General features: G+C 41.4%; 2 protein-coding genes across 9 annotated transcripts in view; one reads left to right on the forward strand and one right to left on the reverse strand.

Annotated features, from left to right (window-relative positions):
- Positions 1 to 6,571, forward strand: part of RNF11 (ring finger protein 11) — a 29,941-nt gene extending 23,370 nt beyond the window's left edge. The window contains exons 2-3 of the mRNA XM_039711386.1: positions 4,795 to 4,964; positions 5,348 to 6,571. Of these exons, the coding sequence (XP_039567320.1) occupies positions 4,795 to 4,964; positions 5,348 to 5,519 (342 nt within the window). The 3' untranslated portion in view covers positions 5,520 to 6,571. The remainder of the gene's footprint in view (positions 1 to 4,794; positions 4,965 to 5,347) is intronic.
- A 9,204-nt stretch (positions 6,572 to 15,775) lies between these two features.
- Positions 15,776 to 22,477, reverse strand: part of TTC39A (tetratricopeptide repeat domain 39A) — a 42,962-nt gene continuing 36,260 nt past the window's right edge. For all 8 annotated transcript variants that reach the window (XM_039711377.1, XM_039711379.1, XM_039711378.1 and 5 more), the window contains 4 exons: positions 21,907 to 22,018; positions 19,960 to 20,074; positions 19,152 to 19,268; positions 15,776 to 16,149 (listed from right to left, as the gene is read on the reverse strand). In XM_039711377.1, the coding sequence (XP_039567311.1) occupies positions 16,029 to 16,149; positions 19,152 to 19,268; positions 19,960 to 20,074; positions 21,907 to 22,018 (465 nt within the window). In that variant the 3' untranslated portion in view covers positions 15,776 to 16,028. The remainder of the gene's footprint in view (positions 16,150 to 19,151; positions 19,269 to 19,959; positions 20,075 to 21,906; positions 22,019 to 22,477) is intronic.

Here is a 22,477-nt window from a genome sequence, read left to right on the forward strand (position 1 = left end):
AGATGTAGGATAACATAGTTAGGGAGGTGTTTGTCTCGTCTGTCGGACTGAATTAAGAGATACACCATTGATCTTGTGATAAAATGCAAATTAATATCCCAGGGTGAGACACACAGCACTGGATTAGGTGAGGAAGAAAATTTAGAGATGGAAACAAGGCAAAGCAATCAGTAGAGGAAAGCAGAGGCAGTGGACAGGATCTCAGGGGCAGCAGTGAGGCTTTAACCTTGAACTATTTGGTGTTAGGAATTATTCATCTCACCTTTGACCATCCTGAAAGGATAATTTGGGCATGTTCGTGCAATTATAAAACAGCAAACAAAAGCCCTGATAACATACTGCTGATATGTGGCATAGAGGGATCTTAAAATAATCTTTATCCAGGGATTAAGAGTTTCTGATCTACCACTGACCTGTTTTCAGAGTATTACAAATTCATGGTACTTGCAGAAACAAGACAAAAAGGCTGTAAAACAAGAGAAAAGCAGATTTACAACAGCATAAGTTACTTTTCTAAGTTGCATTAATGAGGACGCTTCAAAGTAAAAACCACGCTTGGTGAAACCTTCTTTTTCTAGCCAAGAATCCAAAGTGTGCCTGGAAATCTGTGTGTAGAGTTTCTGGACCTTTTAGGCCATGTGTGAAAATGGTTTTTTTCATTAGGAGCGAGAAATGCAGACCTCCAGATGCCCTCTTGATTTTTTTTCCCCCCCCCAAAGGAGGAGGAGCTGGGGTGAGATGGAGACACAAATGCTGCTGCAGTCCTTGAGTCTGAATTATGTTGCTGTTTTTAAGGGCTGAATTAGCATTGGGAGTGAATGATTTCTGTGCACAGAAAGCCAGGGAAACTTGTGCTGATACCACTGACTTTGTGAACATAGAGAAAGTTGTGTATCTCCAGGATTATGGGCATCTGAGGTGTTTCATCATTACTAAATTCTTATGGGGAAAAATAATTGACTAAAGCAAATTAAGTGCCAGAAAGTGATTTTTATTTCATTGCCTGACAGTAATATGTGAATTTGATTATTTGTTTTGGCCTTTTCTAGGGGTTTTCGCACAAAGTAATAGAGTTAGCATGAAATTTCATCTTAGTTTGAAGTGTCTTACATCTTTATCAAACGATAAATATCACAGACTTTGGCTAGAAGTTCAGTATTTTGTAATTGTGTCTGCACAAACATTTTCCATGGTCGATAAGAGAAATGCGAGACACCAGAGCAATAAATTCATGTTCGTCTTCGGAGTAAAATAACAATTACTTGGGTAATACAATCTTTTTTATATACACCCATGTCAGGGGGCCCCTGCCCTGGCATGTGAGCTGAGTAAGTCTCGAGTCGCTCCCCTTGAGCACCCACCCTGGAGGAGCAGGACCTTGGTCAGTGAAAACAGCTTTTATAAACTGTGAGGGATTTGCAAGGGGGTGATAAACCCACACAGGACCAGCAGCTTGGAGTTATTGTCGGGTGTTTTAACTCCCAAAATCGCTGCAGGGATTGGCTGGTGCAGAAATGCAGGGCTGCAGCTGCCACGGGGCTGGGCCAGCTGGGTGAGTGCCCCAGGGGCTGCCAGGGGGGCAGGAGCCCAGCCCCACCCTGGGGTGGTGGTCAGGGTCCCCTGGGGGAGCTGGGGATGGCACTTTGCAGTCAGAGAAACCCGGGCTCTCAAATTCTCATGAATAAATAGTTCCAAATAGTTTTAGAATCATACTGGTACGAACACTCCTTTTCTTTTTAGCTGTTGGAGGGATAGGGCTGGTTTGAAAGGGTCAGTGTTGATGTACCCTATAATGTGACACTGCACCGTGTGTGGCTGTGTGCTTCATTTCCCTGCTGCATTCATGTGCAGGGCTCAGCTTGGGCAGCCTTTTAGCAGCAGTCGGGAGGGGAGATCAAAGTGCCACCAGGCAGGGTGTTCAGTGCCTGGGTATCCAGTGGTCTCTGTGGTTTATTTACAGTAATTTGTTCTGCATTTTTCACAACAGCCACACCAACCCCAGCTCTCTGCATTCACAAGCGTGAGGACATCGTGGTGAAAGACACCACCATTTTCACCCAGTTACTCCTCTGACAAGAGGTTCTTGTCTAGAATGTGAAACTGTAGAAGCCCCCAGCTGGCGACTATAAATTCCTGCCTTAATGGGCTGTGTCAGACACGTCGGGTGGCTGTGCCGGGAGGGAACCCGAGACTGGATGCCAAAGGGAGGAGTTTCCATCCAGCAAAGCATTTGTGTGCTTGGCACGCCAAGGGCCGGGGTGCCTCCAGCCCCTCTGCAGGGGAGGTGACACCCGGGGGAGAGGGGCACTGCACAAGTGGCTTCCCCAGCTGCAGGGTCCCTCAGTGGTCACTCACAAGTGCCTGTAAAAGACTAGAACAAGGGAATGAGGTTTTGTTCTTGTCTGGCCTGTCACAGGTTTAAAAGTTGGATTTCCTGTCCAAAACTTAACCAAAGCCATTGTTGACTGGGCAGTGTGTGACTGTCGCTCACTTCAGAGCTGTCCCAATGTGACTGTTCTAACTCACAGCAGATTCTTACTTAAACTGTATTTTCCTTTTGTTGTATCATTTTTGCTGAGATCATCAGTTTGCTGTTCTTCTGCTACAGACATTCACTGTCAGTTTTCATTGCTACTTTAAGACCTTTTGAGGATCTCTTGGATATTTTCTCCTCCTGTTTTTGCCTTTCATTGCATTTCTGCATTATCACTTGCAGCCATGGCTTCAGCCAGGGGAGCTCTATTAAGTACAATTCCCTCCTCTCCTCCTGCCCACGCTGGCACCAGCCTGTGCTGTGCCTGTGGTTTGTTGTACTGCTCCTCTCTTTTTCCTAGGTGGGAAGGAGGGTACATCCCTCTCCAGTGCTGGTTGTTCTCTACATTTGTGTAACAAGTGAAGGAGGTAGCAGTAATATCCTGCTATTGCTTTAATAACGTCTTCAAAGAAGTACAGCAAAGCCCTGGGAAAAAAAAAAGTTCCTGCCAGTTTGTGGTGTTAAATTCTTGAAACATAAAACCAGGACCAGGCTCTGCTTCAAGCTGAAGTATTCAGTGTAGAGGGTCTGCAGCATTTGTCAGGGGAAAATACTTTATTTGCTGTATTTTGCTGGCACCAAAGGTTTCTGAATACTGTTATATCTGACAGGCCAGCCCTAGGTTCAGCTGGTGCTTTTCTCTGTCCAAATGATGATTAGAGAATACTTTAGATAATTTAAACCACTAAAAGGCAGCTGATCCAAAAGAATTCTGTGATCCTGTGAAATAATAGTTTAGAGTAGTCAGGAAATTAATCACTTGGAGAACCCCTGGCATTCTGTCTTTTGAATCTTCTCATAATTCCTCTGAGTTCTGCCAGGAAATGAGAAGGGGAAATCCTAGACTAGCTAAATGAAGAGATGACTATGAATTTTACCCCACAGCTGAATTGCCAGTGGCAATGTGTTCAATGAAGAATTGCCAGGCAGACTTGTATCTGTAATTAGCATTTCTCATGAGCAAGGGCTTCTAATGCTGGGTGGCACCAGCAAGAGGCTGCTCCCTCCTGGTTTTCTCCTGGCCTTCCAGGAGTCCTGGCTGGCTGTCCACGTGCTGTGATTCCTGGCAGTGGAAGGAAAAGAGCTTTATTGGCTTTGACAAATGCAGTGTTACATGTGGGAGGTGACCTGTGGTGCCTCAGCTGCACACACCTGCCCTGGCCTCAGCTTTCACCAGTGTCCTCTAAAACAGCAAATTTGGCATTTGCCAAACAGATGATTCAGTGCATTGTGTGTCTGATGCAGCTGGTTTATTTTCAGACACATCTATAAGTTGAAATTTTTTTTTTTTTTTTTTTTTTCTGTTTAAATGGGTCTCTTGCAAGAAATTGCCTCCCTGTTAATAGCAGATTTATGGCTACTGCCCAATACTGTCCTAATAGTGTATCCTGTTCAAAATTGGTATTTATGTACCAAAAAATGCTTTAAAAGCAAGTAAATTAAATACCATGTTAATATAAATGTTAGTGGAAATATCTGATCTAAAGTTGATTGATATCCAAAAGAAATTTCTCAGAATGTGGTCAAGGGAGGACTGCATAATAGCTATATGTTTCCCGTATTTCTTTTGAAAATACATACCTCAAACATATCCATAGCTGATTCCAGCTTGGGAGAACTTGTAAAGTCATACTAGTGTATGAGATGGAACACAAAACTTGGGTTACTTACTTAAGCTGTTGTTTGTGCTGTCCAGGTAACATTCTTTTAACACATGAAAATTAAATCTACAGTTCTAGATTTAAGCTTGTGTGGCCCAAAGCAGTTCACATCCATTTTAGTTATTACAGAGAAAGTAAAACCTTCCTTTCTAAAACTTATGAGAGTAACCAGTATCCTCATCTTTCCAAAGAATTCTTCCTAAATGTAAAAAGAAGATAAAAATCATGGAATCTGCTTTCAGATTTGCAGGTACTGGGGGCTCTCCCTAAGCCCTTACAGTGCTCAGTTCTGTACCTTAGCGCTTCACCAGGTGCCTGTAAGGTTTATTTGATTGCTGGCTTGTGGAGTTTCTTGTCCATGTGTCTCCTGTTTGAACAATTCCTGGAGATCAAAAGCTTTTGCAGAGAACAACCACGAGCAGCTCCTTGCTCAAACACTGCCCTCGATCCTCTATCCTGTTCTCATTACAATTATAGCCCCAAAACCGCAAAGTAGGAGTGGGAGTTCCTGCAAATATTTGTAGGACTGTGAATCGCAGTGTGCTGTGGGAGGCTGGCACAGCTCTGGGGCGGATTTTCACGGAACCATTTTGCTTGCAGGAGCAGGTGCCCGTGCCTGTGTACCACCCCACGCCGAGCCAGACGCGGCTGGCCACGCAGCTGACGGAGGAGGAGCAGATCCGGATAGCGCAGCGCATCGGCCTCATCCAGCACCTTCCCAAGGGAGTCTACGACCCCGGCAGGGACGGCTCCGAGAAGAAGATCCGAGAGTGAGTCCTGGGACACAGTGGGAGGGACGGGGTTGTTGCCTTGGTTTGGGATGCTACCCTGGGAAACCTGACCTTGTCATCCTGGTTTGCCTTATTTCAGGGGCTGGGATTTAATGTAGCTTTAAAAAAAATAAATAAAGTCGTGCAGAGGGTTTGATGTGGTGAGTAGCATCCCTGCTGAGGGCAGGGGTTGGAACTCCATGGCTCCAAGATCCCTTTAATCCAAACCACTACATCCATCTGAGGCTCTTTCCTTTATCTCACACAAGGCTACTCCTCACAGTATCTACAAATACTAAAAACATCCAGGAATAGATATTACACTGTTTTTAATTTCCACGTTGGTAACAACAAGCTTAATATTTTATTTTTCCCTCTTCCAGATGTGTCATTTGTATGATGGACTTTGTTTATGGGGACCCTATCCGATTTCTGCCGTGCATGCACATTTACCACCTGGACTGTATAGATGACTGGTTGATGAGATCCTTTACCTGTCCATCCTGCATGGAGCCAGTGGATGCAGCACTGCTTTCATCATATGAGACTAACTGAGCCAGGGTTTCTCTACTGAACCTTCGAGGAGACCATCCACTTCAATGGGTTTGATCCTTTTGTCATTCAGCCCAAAGAGCCAGGAATTAGGAATTAAGATCATGCACAAAGTATACATTTCCTAATAAATAAATAAAAAAAATATTCCTGAATGGCTGCAAATATTGGAAAACATAGTATTTTAGAGACTATAGAAAAGTAGGTTGTTATTTTTAATGTAAAGCCTTGACCCACCATTGTCTTTTAATGTTTGTTCTTACACCCATATATAGGAATTGTGTAAAGTGTTACAGCAACTGTAAATGTTTAAACTGCGTGTATCCAATTTTATTAGCAGCAAGATAAGAGTATTTTTTTCCTAAATAAAGTAACCAGTTTTGTTCTGATTCTTTTCACAAGTCCTGGCATTTGGGTCAAGGCTTTATTGAAATCTACATTTTATAACACTGGCACAAAGAAATAGTTTTAAGCTTGTTTGCACAGTTCTTTTTCTTTTTCTTTTTTTTTTTTCCATTGGAGATGGAATTCATTGCCTTAGGTCTTTTTAATAGTGTATTGTTATTGTTGGGCTGGCTCTATGCTTGAAAACCAGTTTATTTATAACCTGTTAAAAGTGCTATATTTTGTTTGCAGTTAGGAATATGCAGACTTCAAAGTGATCTCCTAGCTTATAAGCAAACTGAGATGCATTATCCCTTTTCTACAAGTGATACAGATTATGAAGATATGACACAAGTCCTGCAGTGAAATTCTGGTTTCATGGGTTTTTTTAATAATGTCCTTCAGTTTTGATGAAATAACAGTCCTTAAACTTTAATATGTGACCTTTAACTTTATCAGATTAAAAGTGGGCCAGATGAACAATAAATAGTTAAGCTGCCATCACTGAAAAAAAAATAATTTGGAACTAATGTAGCGCTAGCATTGATCACTTATTCTATTTTTTCACCCTAAAATGGTTGTCTTGGATAATAGCAAATGGATACTGCATCTCTCCTTCTTGTAGTTCTTAGGTTATCAGAAGTTAAGAATAAACATACTGTATCCCAGTCTCCTGTATTAAATGTATCTGTTGAGCCCTGCTGGCTGGCACATCAGTCCACCAAACAGGAATGAATGCAGAGAGGAGAAAAATAGACTTTGTTCTGCACATAAATGCAAAGTTTATATAAACACAGAGTGTCAGGGTAGCGGTGGAGGGGCACACAGTCCTGCTATAGCCAGAATGACACAATTCCCTGATTTCTGTAGCAAACAGTACGTGCTTGTTAAGAGAGGCTCCAGCAAAGATTGTAGCTCTAAAGACCTTTTTCCACTCAGCATGATTTTCTCCTTGTTTCTTCTCCCCCACTCCCTTGCTGTACCTACTGTGACTTCTGTGCATTCAGTGCCACCCTGACACAGTGAGAAGCCCTGGTCTCATGAAATGAAACACAATCTCAAGTTAACCACAGCAAATTGGGGGATATTCTTGGATTGTGTTTCAGATGTGGTTTGAGTTCTTGATACAAGAAGTTGTGTTTAAAGACCCATGTCCTTTGAGGACTTACTGCATTTGCAGTAGAGGAGAATTGTAACTCTGTGGGTTATGGATAACTGGTCAGCACAATGGAGAGTCAACATTTGTTTGTTATTCCTGCAGCTGACAGCACCCTGCTCCCTTAGAGAAGAGTTCCAAGGAGCAGTCAGAAGGAACTGAAAACACTCTGCAGTTCTAGTTTCACTCAAATGGCCACACATTTATCTGGACACAACGTTTTGCTGAATTCATGCATACCTAATTACATGGATCCAAATCTGGGAAGAGAGACCTGAAGTTGTGCAATATCATTGTTCCTTTTCATCATTCCATGTGTGTTCCTTTGTGTCCTCCTTTTTGTCTGTTTGTTTCAGGGGTTGGGTTCTTTTTTTTTTTTTTTTGGTAAAACAATGTCCACATTAAGTATTCATTTCTTTATCTTGTTAAAACTGGCAAATGAACAATTTGAAAAAAACAGTGTTGTCATGGTGGTATTAATCTTTATTTATTACAATACTTGATTAAGAATGATTTAAAAGAAGTAGGAAGTGATGGGTTACTGAGCTGAATGCTTTCCTAGGCAGCTGACACCTGAGCAGTTGAACTTTTTAATACTGATACTGACTGGGCTAAGGGAAGAAATTACATTTACTAAAATACTTGTTAAATAGCAAAAAGGTATGAAGGGCTAAAACTGGAGCTGATGACACATGACCATTCCAAAAAAGTTCAAATTTTAGCTTAAAGACAAATGTGTAAATACAACAAATAAATCAAATTATTTTTCAAGTTTTTAGATACAATACTGTTCTGGGTGATTTCGAGTTCCAAGAAGAATTTATCTAAATTTAATGCAAAATAATGTATAACCTGAATTCTAGCTAATTGTGGAATCAGATCAGTGTTTTATTTCTACCATCTATAAGATGAAGATATATTTACCTCCTGTCCTAGAGGTGTCTAGCAAATTACTTGCACTTCAAACACATGAAGACAGTCCAGCACAGCATAGCTGTTCCCAGCTGGAGTCTCCTGCAGCTGAGTGAGGGGAAGGAGTTGGCTCTGCCTCACCTGGACCTGTTCGCCCAAAGTCCTTCTTATGCCAGGGTGGGCAGGTCTGTAGAAAAATGTCTGCAAAGCAGTTTGAAGGAAAAAAAAACAAACAAAAAAGCCTCTTAGAGCCAGTGTGTGCAGGTACCTGAGCATGGAGGTGCTCAACAGCCCTCAGGAGCTGCTGCTGTGAAGCATTTCCATAGGGCTGTGCAGTGTGATGGAAACACTGAGGGCAGTGATGGCATTTGTAATTCAGAGCTGGCACTGGCACAGCAGCCCTGGCACAGACCCTGCTGGCTGAGGGGGCACCAGGCTCCATTTCAGCAGCACAAGGGACAGGGGCTGTGAAAGCCACAGCCCCAGGTCAGTGGCACCACATCACTGCTGCCCCTGCACAGAAACTGCAGGGAGGGAGGGAGCACCTGCACCCAGGAGGCACAGCAAGGATCTGCTTGGTTCCACTTGCACATTAGAGTAGGAAATGGATTTTGTTTCCTGCATGAGAGGGAAACTCCCACAAACCTGAAGCCAGAGATGTAATGACAAGTAAGGAATACTCAGTTTTGTACAGATCTTCATGCTTAAAAATTCTTGCATGCTACAGGAATTACCACTTTAATAATTTTACATCTAAGGATGGTAATCCTTATTACTTGTTGCCAGTTCGTTATGTAAATCTGGGGGAGAATCATAGATAAACAAACAAACCCAGCCCAGAGCATTTCTTTCTAAGGAACATGAGCCACATAAGGGTTTAAAAGCTCTTACAGTCTTGCAGCTTCCCAGGGCTGAAAGCAGTTCCGTGTTTGGAAGGCTGACAGTCTCCCTTTCCAGTGGCAGAAGGGTACATTTCTGGGCTGAGGGATTATGAAATACCTGAACTTACTTCAGTTGCCACAGTTTCAGGACTTTGACATTTCCTGTCCTTGTGCAATTGTGGTAACGATGAAAATTCTTTTGAGTCAGACTGCCAGTGAAATAAATAACAAGATGGCTGAAGCTAAACATACAGGGGCTCTCAGCAGTTAAATCCTGGATTAAAAGGACACAGGAAAAATGTGGATGCTGGCTGATTACAAACAGAGTTTGTTACAGATACCACATTTTTATTAAAAACATACATTCTAGTTGACAGCCTATAAAACACATGAATAAAATCTGTTCAGAAGAACCCTTCTTGACTTAATGCCCAGAATAAAAATTAGCTTCAAGGATTAGCTTTTCCTTTTATATAGTATTTAACTTTGAAGAATATAATTTATGCTAACCATCCTTTGTAGATTATCTTGCATTTAAACCTGTTCTGGGATAAGAGTTTGGGGCTTTGGAATTCTTGGTATGAAATGCAAAGTTAATGCTTTGTGATAAAGAGAACAGTCTAAATGCACTCTGCTAAAGCATCTTTTTGATTTAAGCAGAAGAAATAACTTTATTTTCACGCTAGCAACTGATTCATTACAACATTCACTGTGCTCTGACACTTTGCTAAGTAAAAGCTGCAGAGAGGAGTTTATAATGAAGAAATCCTTTGTGCAGAGCCCTTTCTGTTCTCCCACAGCACCGAGTATTTGCTTACTCAGCAAGAGGGGCCCAGCCACACGGAGCGTGCACAGAGAGCCCCCAGCCCTCCTGTGTCCTCCTGGCTGGAAAACAAGCAGCAGAAACCTAATAAACCTGCTCTTTTCAGCACCAACACCTACAAAACATTTCCCTTTCTTTCCAGGGAGGCATGTCAAGAGCTCTGCACACAGCAGTAAATGTTGGATTCACCACACGGGCCCTGGCTGCCCACACTGAGCCCTTTCCCAGCCTCACTCTGCTCCCTGGCTGCGCTTCTGCCAGGGTTCTCACTGCACCACGACAGGCAAACTTCACCTTTTCAGCCTCTTTTGCCCACACTTCTGCCACGTTAGCAGGAGCTGCCTGTGTAATCCAGGATTCACGCTGGGGAAGCAGATTGAGGGAGGCAGACAAGGCAAGAATTCAAAAGGGGAAAGGATGAATCACTCCCAAATCTCTTCTGAGCAGGACAGAGCCATCCCAGGCACTGTCCCACTGAGGCAGAGCTCTGCTAGTCCAGAGTGAAAACTGATGCCTTCAAATCTAGAGCAGAAAACTGCATTTTTGTGAGGTTACCCCACTGGAGGACTCTTGCTAGATTGCATGTTTGCCTTGGGATTTCATCTTCTAGAATGCTGCAAACTGCACAGTCCTGCAGTGTGATCCTACTGCAAACCATTAGTAAAGGCCTTTAACCTCTGCATTTTCCTCAGCATCACCAAAACTTTCTTTTCTTTTTAAAGTATCTTGCCTTTTTAAAGTCCTGAATTTAATAAATAGTTCAAGCAGTTAACTTTTCAAAAAGCTTTGGCTCCAGAACCTGTTACCACTGTGTGTGAGTATACATACATACATAGATGTTTTATGTATATTTATATAGCTTTTCTTTATGTATGTGTGTGTGTGTGACAGATCAAACAACAGAGCTGTAGCAAAGACACTGTGCATGGAATTCCTGCTGTTCCTTAGAAATGCCAATATTTATTTGCATCAGTGATGAGCCCAGCCAACATCACAGAATGGAAACCTGACTCAGGTATCCACAAGCCATAAGAATGAAACGTAAACCAAAATTTCACAAAATTGCATCAGACATTGGAATAATCTCCCCAAGCAGTGTTAGCTCTCTCAGTACTGGATATTTCTAAGATTCAGCTGGACAGGGTACAGGGCCACCTTGTCTAGCCTTTACTTTTGGCAAGAAAGGCTGGGCTAGATGATCCTTGAGGTTCCAACCTGATACTGCCTCTATGACTGGAATATCAAAACTGTAACTGGCCCTGATGTTTGCATCTAAAAACCTCTGCAGCTGCACAACCTTGGTGGTGGTGAGAGCAGTGCTGGGTACTGTACCCAGATAAAAATTACACTGAACATGAGCCATGTAATTCTAGGATCCTCTGGAGTTCACAGCCTTGCTTCACTCCCCAGAATGATTTACAGAACTCCACTGAGATACAGTTCCTGTTCCACATCTGCAGGCATCTCACACCAGCACCTTCCCCAGAGCATCAGGGAAAGCACCACATTCACCAAGCACCAGCTCCTCCTGGGACTGCCCCTGTGACACAGCTGACACCAAGCATGGCCCCAGGGCTGCAGCACTGCAGACAAACATCCCACACAGCACCAAGGATGTTCTTACCTTCACACCTGTGCACTGCAGGATGAAAGGAATAGGAAGAGGAAAACTGTCCAGAATATTGCAGCTTCTGCCTGTCTTCTCTTTCCACCACATCACTACATTACTTCTAGGCCACAGGCCTGAAAGTGCTGCTCCTGTACTTTGCTAGCACAAGATAAACTTTTCTTTGCCTTTTTTAAAATGGAATCAGCCCATAAAAAGAGCATGCAGGGGGTTATAACTGTTCTGGTTTATATTCTTCCTGTAAAATAGCCAAGGAAAGAGAAAGCAAGTAGATTTCCCTGCAATGCATAATTCTAAATAAACATTTTGCCTATGCTTAGCCAGCAATGAAAATAAGTAGGTCCTGAGGTTTAAAAAAAACACAGAAGATAATGGAGCACAGCCCAGTTCTACAGAGTCATCACTGAATCTGAGCAAACACTATGCAGAACTTTACAACAGTGCATGCAGGTATTTATTAGCCCTGTTGCTATTCATAAATCTTGGAGACAGGGATTGACTGGACATGTCCTTAAAAGAAAGAGCTTGGATTTTTTTTTTAAACACCTGAAGCAAGCCTAGATAGCATCTTTAAAAAATATTCTATGATGACAAATCATTCAATTAAAACACTTGCTAGTACATGCTTTGCACATCACCTGCTACCAAAATGTATTTGCAGAACATAATGAGAAAAGAAGCAAGTTCTTTTCCAGTCTGTTCAGGTCGCCCAGTCTCATTCATCAGTGATGTTGCCAACCATTACCCATTTTCCTGTAGAGCAGTAAACAACATGACTCACCTCTTTATCTTCTCCTCTTCCTCCCAGAGGGGAACAGTGTTGAATGCATTGTTTTGGTCATTTCATATACATTTGCTTTGCTGCTGTGTTTTTATGCTTGAGAAGGCAAAGAAATGCATCTTGCAGGTGGAACTGGAGGCTGAGTGTTGTATTTGAACTCCTGGGAGTGCTTTCTGCATTCTGGGACTGACCTGTAGGAAAGTTTTGTCTCACATGGACAAACATTACTTGATGCCTTTCTTGGGCCAGAAGCTGTCTGCCTGTGAGCTTTTAGTGAGCTTTTAGTCTTGGACCCAGACCATAGATAACTAAAAATATTAAAGCACTCAATACAGAATTTAATGCCAAAACCAGTGTGAAATGGGAGGAAATGTTTGATAAGATCCTGTTCTACGCTGCTGTATTTCATAAAATGCTGTTTCCTAAGCCAAGCTTTGAGATGTAAACAGCCTGAGGCCGGGCACAGCCAGAAGGGGACAGTCCCTGAACCCATCCCTGCTGGCACGTCTGAGCTGTGCATGGCAATTGAACTGTGTGTCAGCAAGCAAAGCAGGCTCCTGTGACACAGGTGGAGTTGAGCAATCTTAAATGTGTGTTTCCAGATCACAGTTTCATGGTTGTGACTTCACCAAACTCTCTTCTAACCATCCAGAAAAGCTGTGTCCAGGTCCAGCTCCAGCCCGACATCCTTCACCCAACAGTTTGTATCTCATCTCGTGTTGCTCACAGGAGCAGGAGCTGCTGGCTCTTCAGCCCCTCTCCTCCCTCAGTTCACCTTGCACACAGGGATTCCACATCACAGAGCTCATCACAAAGGGATGCCCCTTTTACTGCCTCGCCCTTCCTGCCAGCACCACTTTCAGGTGACAGCATTGTCCCATGGGCCACCACGGCTGCTGCTGCAGACATCCAGGAAACTGAGTAGGAATTTCTACCCCTCCCTGGTTACTGGCAGGAAAACACTTCCTAGTTTAAAAAGATACATAGAAAAAGAAATAAAGTTTGCGGGTTTTATGATAAAAGTCCTACCAAGTGCAGAAAAATTTTCTGCTGAGTAATTTTTGGTTTTGGGTAACATCTCTGGCTTTGCTGAGGATGTGGAAAAGCTGATTGCAGCAGTTGTTGGCTAAAGCTGGTGCACAGAGTGGGTTTCTCAAGCATTGCTCAGACAGTTCAGTGTTTGAATGCAGCAGAAACTGCTCCTTCTGCAGCTGAGGTGTGGACTGTATCCATCTGCAGTCATACTTCCATTTCCTGAATCTTGGGCCATGCTTCAGTCTCTGCTGTGCAATTCAATGACAATATCTGCTATTTCCTGCTGAGTACCTTGAGGGGACAACTCACACCTTTGTGCTTCCCCTGATTCACTGCATTTGGGACTCCAGACTGATGAAGCAATTTACTGTCCTGCAGAGCTGCTCCAGACACCACACAGCAGCTGCTGGAGGAGCAATGGAAAAACCAGCCCAGCACTGAGCTTCCAGCCCAGACTGACCCCAAGGAGTTTGGATCCCTGCCATGGAGGAGCACCAAAATGCAGGGACTGATGAGTACAGTGATGTTGGGCAAATGTAACACATAAAAAAACTTACACAGTGACAATGTACCAGACCTTCCACTCATCTTCTCCTCAGGTGAATCCATATTATTACAGTCCATAAATCCTCATTGCATAAGGAAGGTGATTATTTGCTATGGCTTGGGAGCAAATGGGGAGCCAAGGAGTCAAACATCACAGTGAACTACAAAGCACTCAGCTGAAGCTGGAGAACAGGTCCACAGTGTGACTGGTGCTGGTGTTTGGAGATGACTCTGAAAATCTTAGGAAGGTTATGAAAACCACAGGAAAATCTTGGGATTTTCATTGCTGCAAAGCATCAGGGAAGCTGGCTGAGTATCACACAGTACATCCTTTTGTGATCTAAGATCAGGCAAAACCAAGTTGTGGGTGAAATTTCAAAGATGAGAAATTAATCTAAACTCAGAAGGATTGTTCACTTTCTGCAAAGTACAATTTATGCTAATTTTCACATGGCATTACTTGCTTAAAAGATGCTAAGGATGCCAAAATATTTGAAAAGGACACAACTGGAAGAAGAGGCATTATATGCATGAAGTAGAACAAGAAACTTTTTTTATTCTATACAAAGAATGACTGAATTTTTACACTGAAGTTTTGATGTGCAGCAATGTAAATAGCATAACTGTTTATACTGAATTTTAACTGAATCGAAAAATTTATCAGAACTGAATTTATCTGAGAAAGTCACTTTAAAAAAATGCATTCTTCATCTATGATTCTTAACTTGCAAAGACTTTTATAAAGGGCATATATTTTTAAGACAATGCAAGTTCTCCATGTTGAGGAACTGGTGGTTCTGTCTCCTTGCATATTAATCTACAGTTATAAAACAATTTAATTTCCTTTGAGGAGGCAAAAGCAGAGCTATAAACTGTCAATTTTCTCTTCTGCTGGGAACAATCACTTTAGAAAGGATATGCACTGTGAGGTACATAGATATGAATCCTCCTGACAAACATCTCCATTGGAGAAAAAGGGCTGTCAGAAGACCTCCCATCTCCACCCATCAGAATGGGCAATGGGGAAGAAGCTCTTTCAAGAGGGAGGTAGAAGTGTGCCCCAAAACCCCAGAGGCATACAGACATGGAGCTAGCCTGGAGAACAGCAAACACGAGGCAAAGCTGTGGCACCACTGACTTCACCAGTCTTCCAGCAAAGCAGGAATTCCATGGCAGCATTGGAAAGCAGAGCCAGCTCACTGCTCTATTCTCAAAGCCCCTAACACAGAAAATCTCCCAAAAGATCAATAAAGAGCAGAAAGATAAAGGGCTGTCCTCTGTGCTGAGGGAGCCTCCTCAGCACAGGGAACATCAGCTTTGTGCAGCAGGGACATCTCAGCTTGGGAATCCCAAGAGCAGCCACTGCAGGAAGGGCTGCACTGTCCCAGTAACTCCTGTTGCTCCAGCCACTGCAGCATTGCCATTTCCTAAATGACCTTCAAGGACTTGTGCTTTCAATTTGACATAAGCTTCAGATCATGTTCATTCTGACAAAAGACATTTCCTAAGAACCTCCCATTGTCAAAGAAGAAGTGATGCAGTTTTATGCCATCACCACCTTTCCCCTCGCAATCCTCAGTAAATTAATTCAGCTGCTACAAGCAGCAGACTTGATAGGAAAACCAAACTAAAGAAAAAGTCAAGGTATTTGCATAAGGGAGACCATCCTTTTCACCAGCAGGGTTCTTACAGAAGCAAAAATGTGAAGAGAATAGCTTCTCCTGGTAAAGAGAAGTTTTCTGTGCACAACTAGACATGCCCAGGATCCAGAGCTCCTCCCTGCTGTGAGATTTTCTCCCACCATTCCAACTGAGCAGGTACTGGGAAAAAGCAATGCTTCCTTCTCAGCTGTTAGCAGTATGGATGCAAACAAACATTTAGAACTAACAGATTAAATCGGGAAATCTTAAAGTTTTGCTGTTTGCTCTTTTTTTCCAATGTTCCCCTTTCACTAAACAAGCTACAACATAATGTTGCAAATGCAAGAAAAAGGCACACAATTGTAAAATTAATTACACAAATGTAGGTGTGTGTGTCAGAAAGCCACTGTTGGAAAAAACCAATATTTTTCAGGGTTATGGTTGGTTTGAGAGATTTTTTGCCATATTAAAAATTAATTACACAGATGTAGGTGTGTGTAAGTGTCAAAAAGCCACTGTTGGAAAAAACAATATTTTTCAGGGTTATGGTTGGTTTGAGAGATTTTTTGCCATATTATTACACTAGATTAATGTTTTATGCATCGCCTTTGAAATTTTAAGTTATTTGGTTTTTCACTGACTTGAAAGAAAAGGAAAAATAATTCTAAAGTGTCAGTAATTTTCTGCACCAAAGTTTGCAACAAACAGAACATCAAAGAAGAAAAAGTTACGACACTGCCGAGGCTCCACAGTGCATTCCATTTTCTGGGGCGGATTTGGCTTGGTGCAGGGCAGCTTGAATTCTGAAATGTGTCCTTGTTTCCATGGAGTAATTCTTGTAGTTTTGTCTGAAACAAAAGAAGATCCACTCCGATTAATATACATTTTAAAAACATTTCTAAGTTATATTTGTATTACAGTTTTAAGCAAAACAACAGTAGACAGCATAAAATTCTTCACAAGCTCCTTTGTTGCCTGCTCTAAAATACAAGGCATGTGCTCCTGGCCAAACAATGCAGCTCTTTGTTCTTTATTTGTAGTTCCACTGTCTGGAAATTACCAGAAAAATATAGCTTAGTAAGAAATTGAATCTGGTCCACTCAATCAAAATATTGAGTCCATATTAATTATCTGTAACATCCACTTAGTTTACATTCAGAAATCAGAGCAATTTTTTCCCCCCTCAAAGTGTAAATGACAGATTTGAATACAAATATTTTCAGCACTTAAAGAAATAATTTTAATAAGTCTGGTTTATTTCAAGAAAGTAAAGAGGAAGGGAGAAAAAAAAAGAGAAAAAAAGAGAGAGAGAAGGGAAGCTGTCCTGACCCAGAGGAGGGAAACACCCCATCTCTATCCTATGGTTGGCAACAATGTGAACTCTGTGTGTAGGAAATGAAGGCAGACAATTTGCTGCTCCAGAGCTTGGAAAGAGAACGTGGGCACACACCAGATTCCATATCAGCTTTTGAGGAGCAATTCACCATCCCAGGAAAAGACTGGCAGGATTTCCACCACACACATCTAGCACCTAGCTCTGCACTGTCACCTGCCTATAGCTTCCTGTAGTTCTGTCATGCTCTAAAGAGTTACTGGAAGATTCAAAGAACCTGTATTTCCATGGAAAAGCTTATATTGAAAAATGAAAATTTGCCCCAGGACCACATAGAAATTGCAGATCCTACTTAGTAGGAATTAACATGTCACCTCCTACAGGATGGATACAGAATCCAGATACAAAAGAGGATTAGACCATGCTAATTTTCTTGTAGAAGATATTTGTCATCTTTACAGAAACATAACATTAAGTATTAAACTCTCTGTATCTTAACAGCATTTCAGTTCTGAATTCATAATTCAAAGCATGGCAGCGTGGTATCTGTCTGTGGCGGTGCCAGTCTCTTGGTGAAGACAAGAAATTCCATGCCCATCCTACACCAGCTTATAATTTTATGTATGCAACACCCAAGAGGCTAACTGAGAAAAGGAGGTGGCCAGGTTCTGCTGTGTGCTGATCTGAAAAGCCCTTGGAGTTTTTCCTTCAAATGAAATCAATTTTGCCATGCCGAGCCTGTATTTCTCATGAGTACACTGATATTCTTGTTTGTAGTTTACAGTCATACAAATAGAAATATTTCCATGCATGACCAAGCCAAAACTGTTTATCATCTCGTCCCACTCTTTCTCCCAGAGCTGAGGATCCAAGCCAGCAGCAGGATGTGGATTTAGGTCAGGCAAATCAAACGTCAGGCACCAGCCAAGCGCTCGCCTGCGCTCCTGCCAACTGCAAACTGAATTCTGCAGCCCCAGCCCCACCAATGCTCTGCTCTCCCTCTCGTGGCTCCTGAGACATTCAGTGTTGGTAGCTGAAAGCTCATAAACCCAGAACATTTTAATGCCACGGGTGGAAATGTAAGAGCTGTACCCTTACTGTGACTGACTGAAACAAGGGGGTTTGTAATGAGGGCAGGTTTGGGGTTTTTTTGGTTGTTTGTTTGGGGTTTTTTGTTTGTGCCTTTTTTTTTTTTCCCAGTCATTACAGTTTTCAAGAGTTCTTTGAGCACAGCAAGTGTTGAGTAGCAGCTTTCATACACTGGGCACAGCACATTTTTTAGAGCTGCCAAAGGTGTTTGTCTGTTAAACCAAACACCTTCTCCTGAGAGGACCTGAGACACTCAGAGCTGCCAGGGAAAGATGCAATGGCCAAGCAGCAATGACAAACTTCTGCTGATTGACTTGGAATCAGCAGCTCCAAATCATTCATTTCTACATCTCTTGTTAAGAGAGATTTGAACAGAGGAAATGAGGACAGGTGTGTTTTGAGGAACATGAAGCCAGCTGAAACACTTTCCACTGCACTTTGCTAATGCAATATTTACTGCTCTTGATGTCTTCCATGAGTCTACAAAGAACCAGGCTCAGTAGCACAGGAGACTAAAGATTGCAATATTTTAATTTTTGTGCTGACAGGCTTTTGGCATAATCCTTGTTAGACTTGATTTGCTACTCTGACTTGCAGAGTTGCCTGAGTTGGACAAAAAGCAACATAAAAACTCTGTCTGACCTCTCTGACCCAAGGGCAGGCATCAGTTTTGTAGCTGCTCACACCCATGGCAGTGACTGCACATCTGGCCTCATTCAGGACCCAGGCAGAGGTGAACTACCCTGCTGCTGCTGGGTGATTGAAGAGGGGGAGAGTTGTTTGGGTTGGATTTCCTCCCTCCCCATCACTGCCAAAATTTTGGCTCAGCAGATTAATAAAGGTTCAAACAGAGGCAAAACTCATATTTTGTTAATTTTATAACAAAGAACACACATGATCAAGTCCAACTTCCCATAAACCTACTTTGCTAGAAAAATCAATCACACAAAACAGTAAAAGCAGGTGTTTTAGTTGCCTTGATGCAGATGAAACAATACAAAGATACCAAGTGTAACCTGAAGCATTATCTTAAATGTATTTCATCAAGGAAAGGAACAGGCACTGCTGGCCATCAATTTAAGTAATGCTATTTTAGCCATAACACAGAGCTTTGATTAAATTTAATACATCTTTATATGAATAAGCAAATATACGACAAAGATTATTACATTTTGTTACACATGGATTATTTCTTATGAAGCCTTTGACATTCTAAGATACTTAGTTTTTTTGGCTCTTTTTTCAAGTCCATGACTGAACAATTGCAACAGCTACCACTGGAAAGGCCCAAACCAAAACTAAGGCACGCATGCACCCATTGGAAAAATGAAATTAATTGCCATGATATTAATGAAATTATTCTGCTTCCTGCTAACCAGTGAAACACCAAACTGATCCATCAGATACCAACACAGGCGTTTCACTTACTTTGCTTTTTCCAGAAGTTTTATTGCTTCTTCTCTTCTATCCTGGTCCAGATACAGTATTGCCAGCTCCAGCAAGGCATTTGGAATTAGATAATGGTCATATTTTATCTTCTTCTCACTGCATTGGAAAAGAAATAGCCTAGAGACCTTGAAATGATATATTGTTTCCGTCATTTACCCGCTCCAAACACAAATAAATAGGAGATTAGCTAAGATCAGAAGGAGCAATCAATCTCTATTACAACACTTGTCATGTTCTCTATCCAAAGCTCCCTCCTGGGTTATTAAATGTGTATTTTGCATAAGCATCCTACGCAGTATGTATAATCTCAGGATCAGAAAATAATGCCTTATTATCAGGGAAAAGTTAGAAAAAGATGACAATATCATGAGCTCTATCCATGTGAGGTGACAAAAAGAGGTGCCATTCACCACATGATGTGCAGAAGGTCCCAGTGTAATCATGCTCCCACCTGTCTCTGCAGAGTTTGGTTTTTTGGGTACAGCTTCTTCATGACTGGGAAGAGGAAGGGGGCAATAAAAGCTAAGTGGCATCTGAAAAATTGTGTGCATCTACTGTCCCCCAAAAAGAAGAAGATACCTCAATTAAAAATATTTTAAAACAAAATAAAAAATGGAAGATTTGAAATACTTCAACACATGGCTAATAACAGTGGAAATTAAAATTGAAATACCATGGAGCAAACACTAAAGATACTGCAAACCTCTCCCTTCTATTCATATCATGGTTGCATCTCCTCTTACTTGAAACTCAAGAGCTCTCCTACATGCCAGGTATGAAAACTTACTTTAAATAGATGTAATTAAAGTGGTCTTCTGCTTCTGAGATCTTGCCCAAATGCTTGAAGCATAATCCCTTTAACAGCTTGATCACACACCGATCATCTGCCAGTAGTTCTGTAGCTGCAGGAGGAAGGAAATGGCACATTCTAGAAAACTCTACAACAGAGAAGACTTTCCTGCCTGTAGGGAAACTTTTCAAAGGTATGTGTGAGTACAGTCCATCTATGGAAACACAGTAAAGAACTAGTTGGTGAATTTAATTTAATGCAGAGACAAACTCACATCAACCTTTTCATAAATTGATAGAACTTTGTCCAAAAATTTGTTGGGCTGTTCTGTACCTCCCTACTCCCACTGTGGAACAGCTGTTCCACAGTCTTACTGCTCTGACAGCTAAGAACTCATTTAAGGTGTCCATTTTGTAAATACTAAAGTCCAATTTGCAATCTCTCAACCCTTTGTCTTTATTGCCCTGTACAGATCTTTTGCTTCCTGACTTGTAGTCACACGGCCTATTCAGGGGCAAGGATTCTGTCAATTCTCCACCTCCATTTGGCTAAATAAAAATATGTGAAACTTTGCTACCTGTACCTCACATCTCACCATACCTTCTTTGGAGTTTATACTTCTGAGAGTCTTTACAACTCCACCTAGTTCAAAATCCTTACTATCAAGAGTCTTTCTCCATCAGAAAATTTCTGCATAATGAATTTCAAAGAAAACTGCTGGGTTTTTCATAGCCAATCCATATAGGCAGCTTATTCTTAAAATTTACAGGCAAAATTTTCAGCTTGGTTGCCCATTTCCAATTCATTAAATACGCCTGAAAACAGCAAGTCAATATTTTGAACAGGCAACACTTTAAATTGGTGGCATGTTTAAAATATATCCCACTTTTCAATTACATGTCCTCATAGTGTTCTACAAACATGAATCTGCTACAAATCCCTGCAAAATGCAGCCTTAGCCACAATTTGCCAACTAAGAAAAAAAAGGGAACAGGGAAATACTTCACTTATTTAAAATGATGAAACAAAATGGGTGACAAAGAAGGTGAATAGGTCAAAGGCCTTTTTCTTAGATGTCACCTTCACTGAAAATATTTTCCCATACTCTTTTTCAATTAATTAAAAATAGATAGTTTAGGCAGTCTTTCAGACAACCCTTTCAAATCTTGTGTAACACTGCACAGAAGTCCAAGGCCCTAGAAAAGACTGCAATGCAGTGTTTTAGCCTATATTCCTTTGTCAACAGGGGCTTGATCCTTTTGCAGGAAGGACAGTAGTAAGATCAAATATTGGTCAAGGAAAAACTGACAAATGCTATGCAGACTGCTTGCACTCCCACAGGAACTGGGAAAGACTGACAAGAAATGAAAACCAATTCAATTTTCTCATGGATTGCTAATTAAAGAGACTGACAGAAAATGTAGTAGCAGAAGCTGTTTCAGTTCAATCCCATATTGTGCTCATTGACAGAAAGGCCATCCCTGGTGTCCTGGATTTCTGCAGCACACTGGTGACACCAGAACATTCAACCCAAAGGTCACATCACAAACTGACAGCACTTTTAAAACAAAAAAAACAAGTCCTCTCCTATTTATCCTTCAAAATTGAGGATAACAAAGTCTGAGGGTGACAGACCTTCAGGATCCAAGTAATGAAGTCAAAGAATATGCTGATGTTGATCTAACAAAATAAACAGACCTTTATCACATGTCATAAACCATTCCTAACACACATCTGTGGATGGAAAAATCACTCACTATTATTGTAAATAGTTGCTATCTTAAAAATAAAAAATATTCCTATCTGCATAAATAGTTTATGGTTTCATTATATGTGTTCCTCCTGTGACCCAATTAACTTCACTAATGAGTGTGTTTCTATTCACAGATAATATCTCTAGCTATTGCAGTGTAAAATAACTGCTTAAACTCTACCACTGGTTACCTGAACTTCTTGCCAATGCTTCTTCTGCTTCATTTAAAGTCTCTAACATGCCTTCTGTTAAGTTGGGACATTTTCCAATTACAGCATAGCCATTCCAGATATACATCATTTCCTGGGGTCAGGGAGAAATGACAGCACCATTAATTACAGCACTGGATAAATGTAGTTGTCAATTACTTCAGTTTATCTCTGCATGATGAAAAAGTTACAGGTTCCTTAAATAAAGTCAGTTTGTCAAAATGCATTTTCATTGCAACTGAAAACTTGTTACACTGTTTTTCAGAACAAATTAGACCTGGAAGACACCTCAAGTGTCACTTACTGCAAACAATGCAAAGGAAATTGCTTGAACAGATGCAAACACATTCTCACTTATAGAAGGCAAGTACCAACAAAACAGACTTAAAACATTCACAGCACATGGCTAATTGTCCCTTCATTAAGGTTTACTCTTGTTTTTCAGTTCTATCTTAGCAAAGGCAGTAATATCCATAAATACTTCCACAGAAAAATTATGAAATCCCAGGACAGCAAAATAAACCAAAAAGAAAACCAAACCCTCTAACCTTTA

This window comes from Passer montanus, unplaced genomic scaffold (assembly GCF_014805655.1).
Source record: "Passer montanus isolate IOZ18808 unplaced genomic scaffold, ASM1480565v1 scaffold25, whole genome shotgun sequence".
Taxonomy (NCBI): domain Eukaryota; kingdom Metazoa; phylum Chordata; class Aves; order Passeriformes; family Passeridae; genus Passer; species Passer montanus.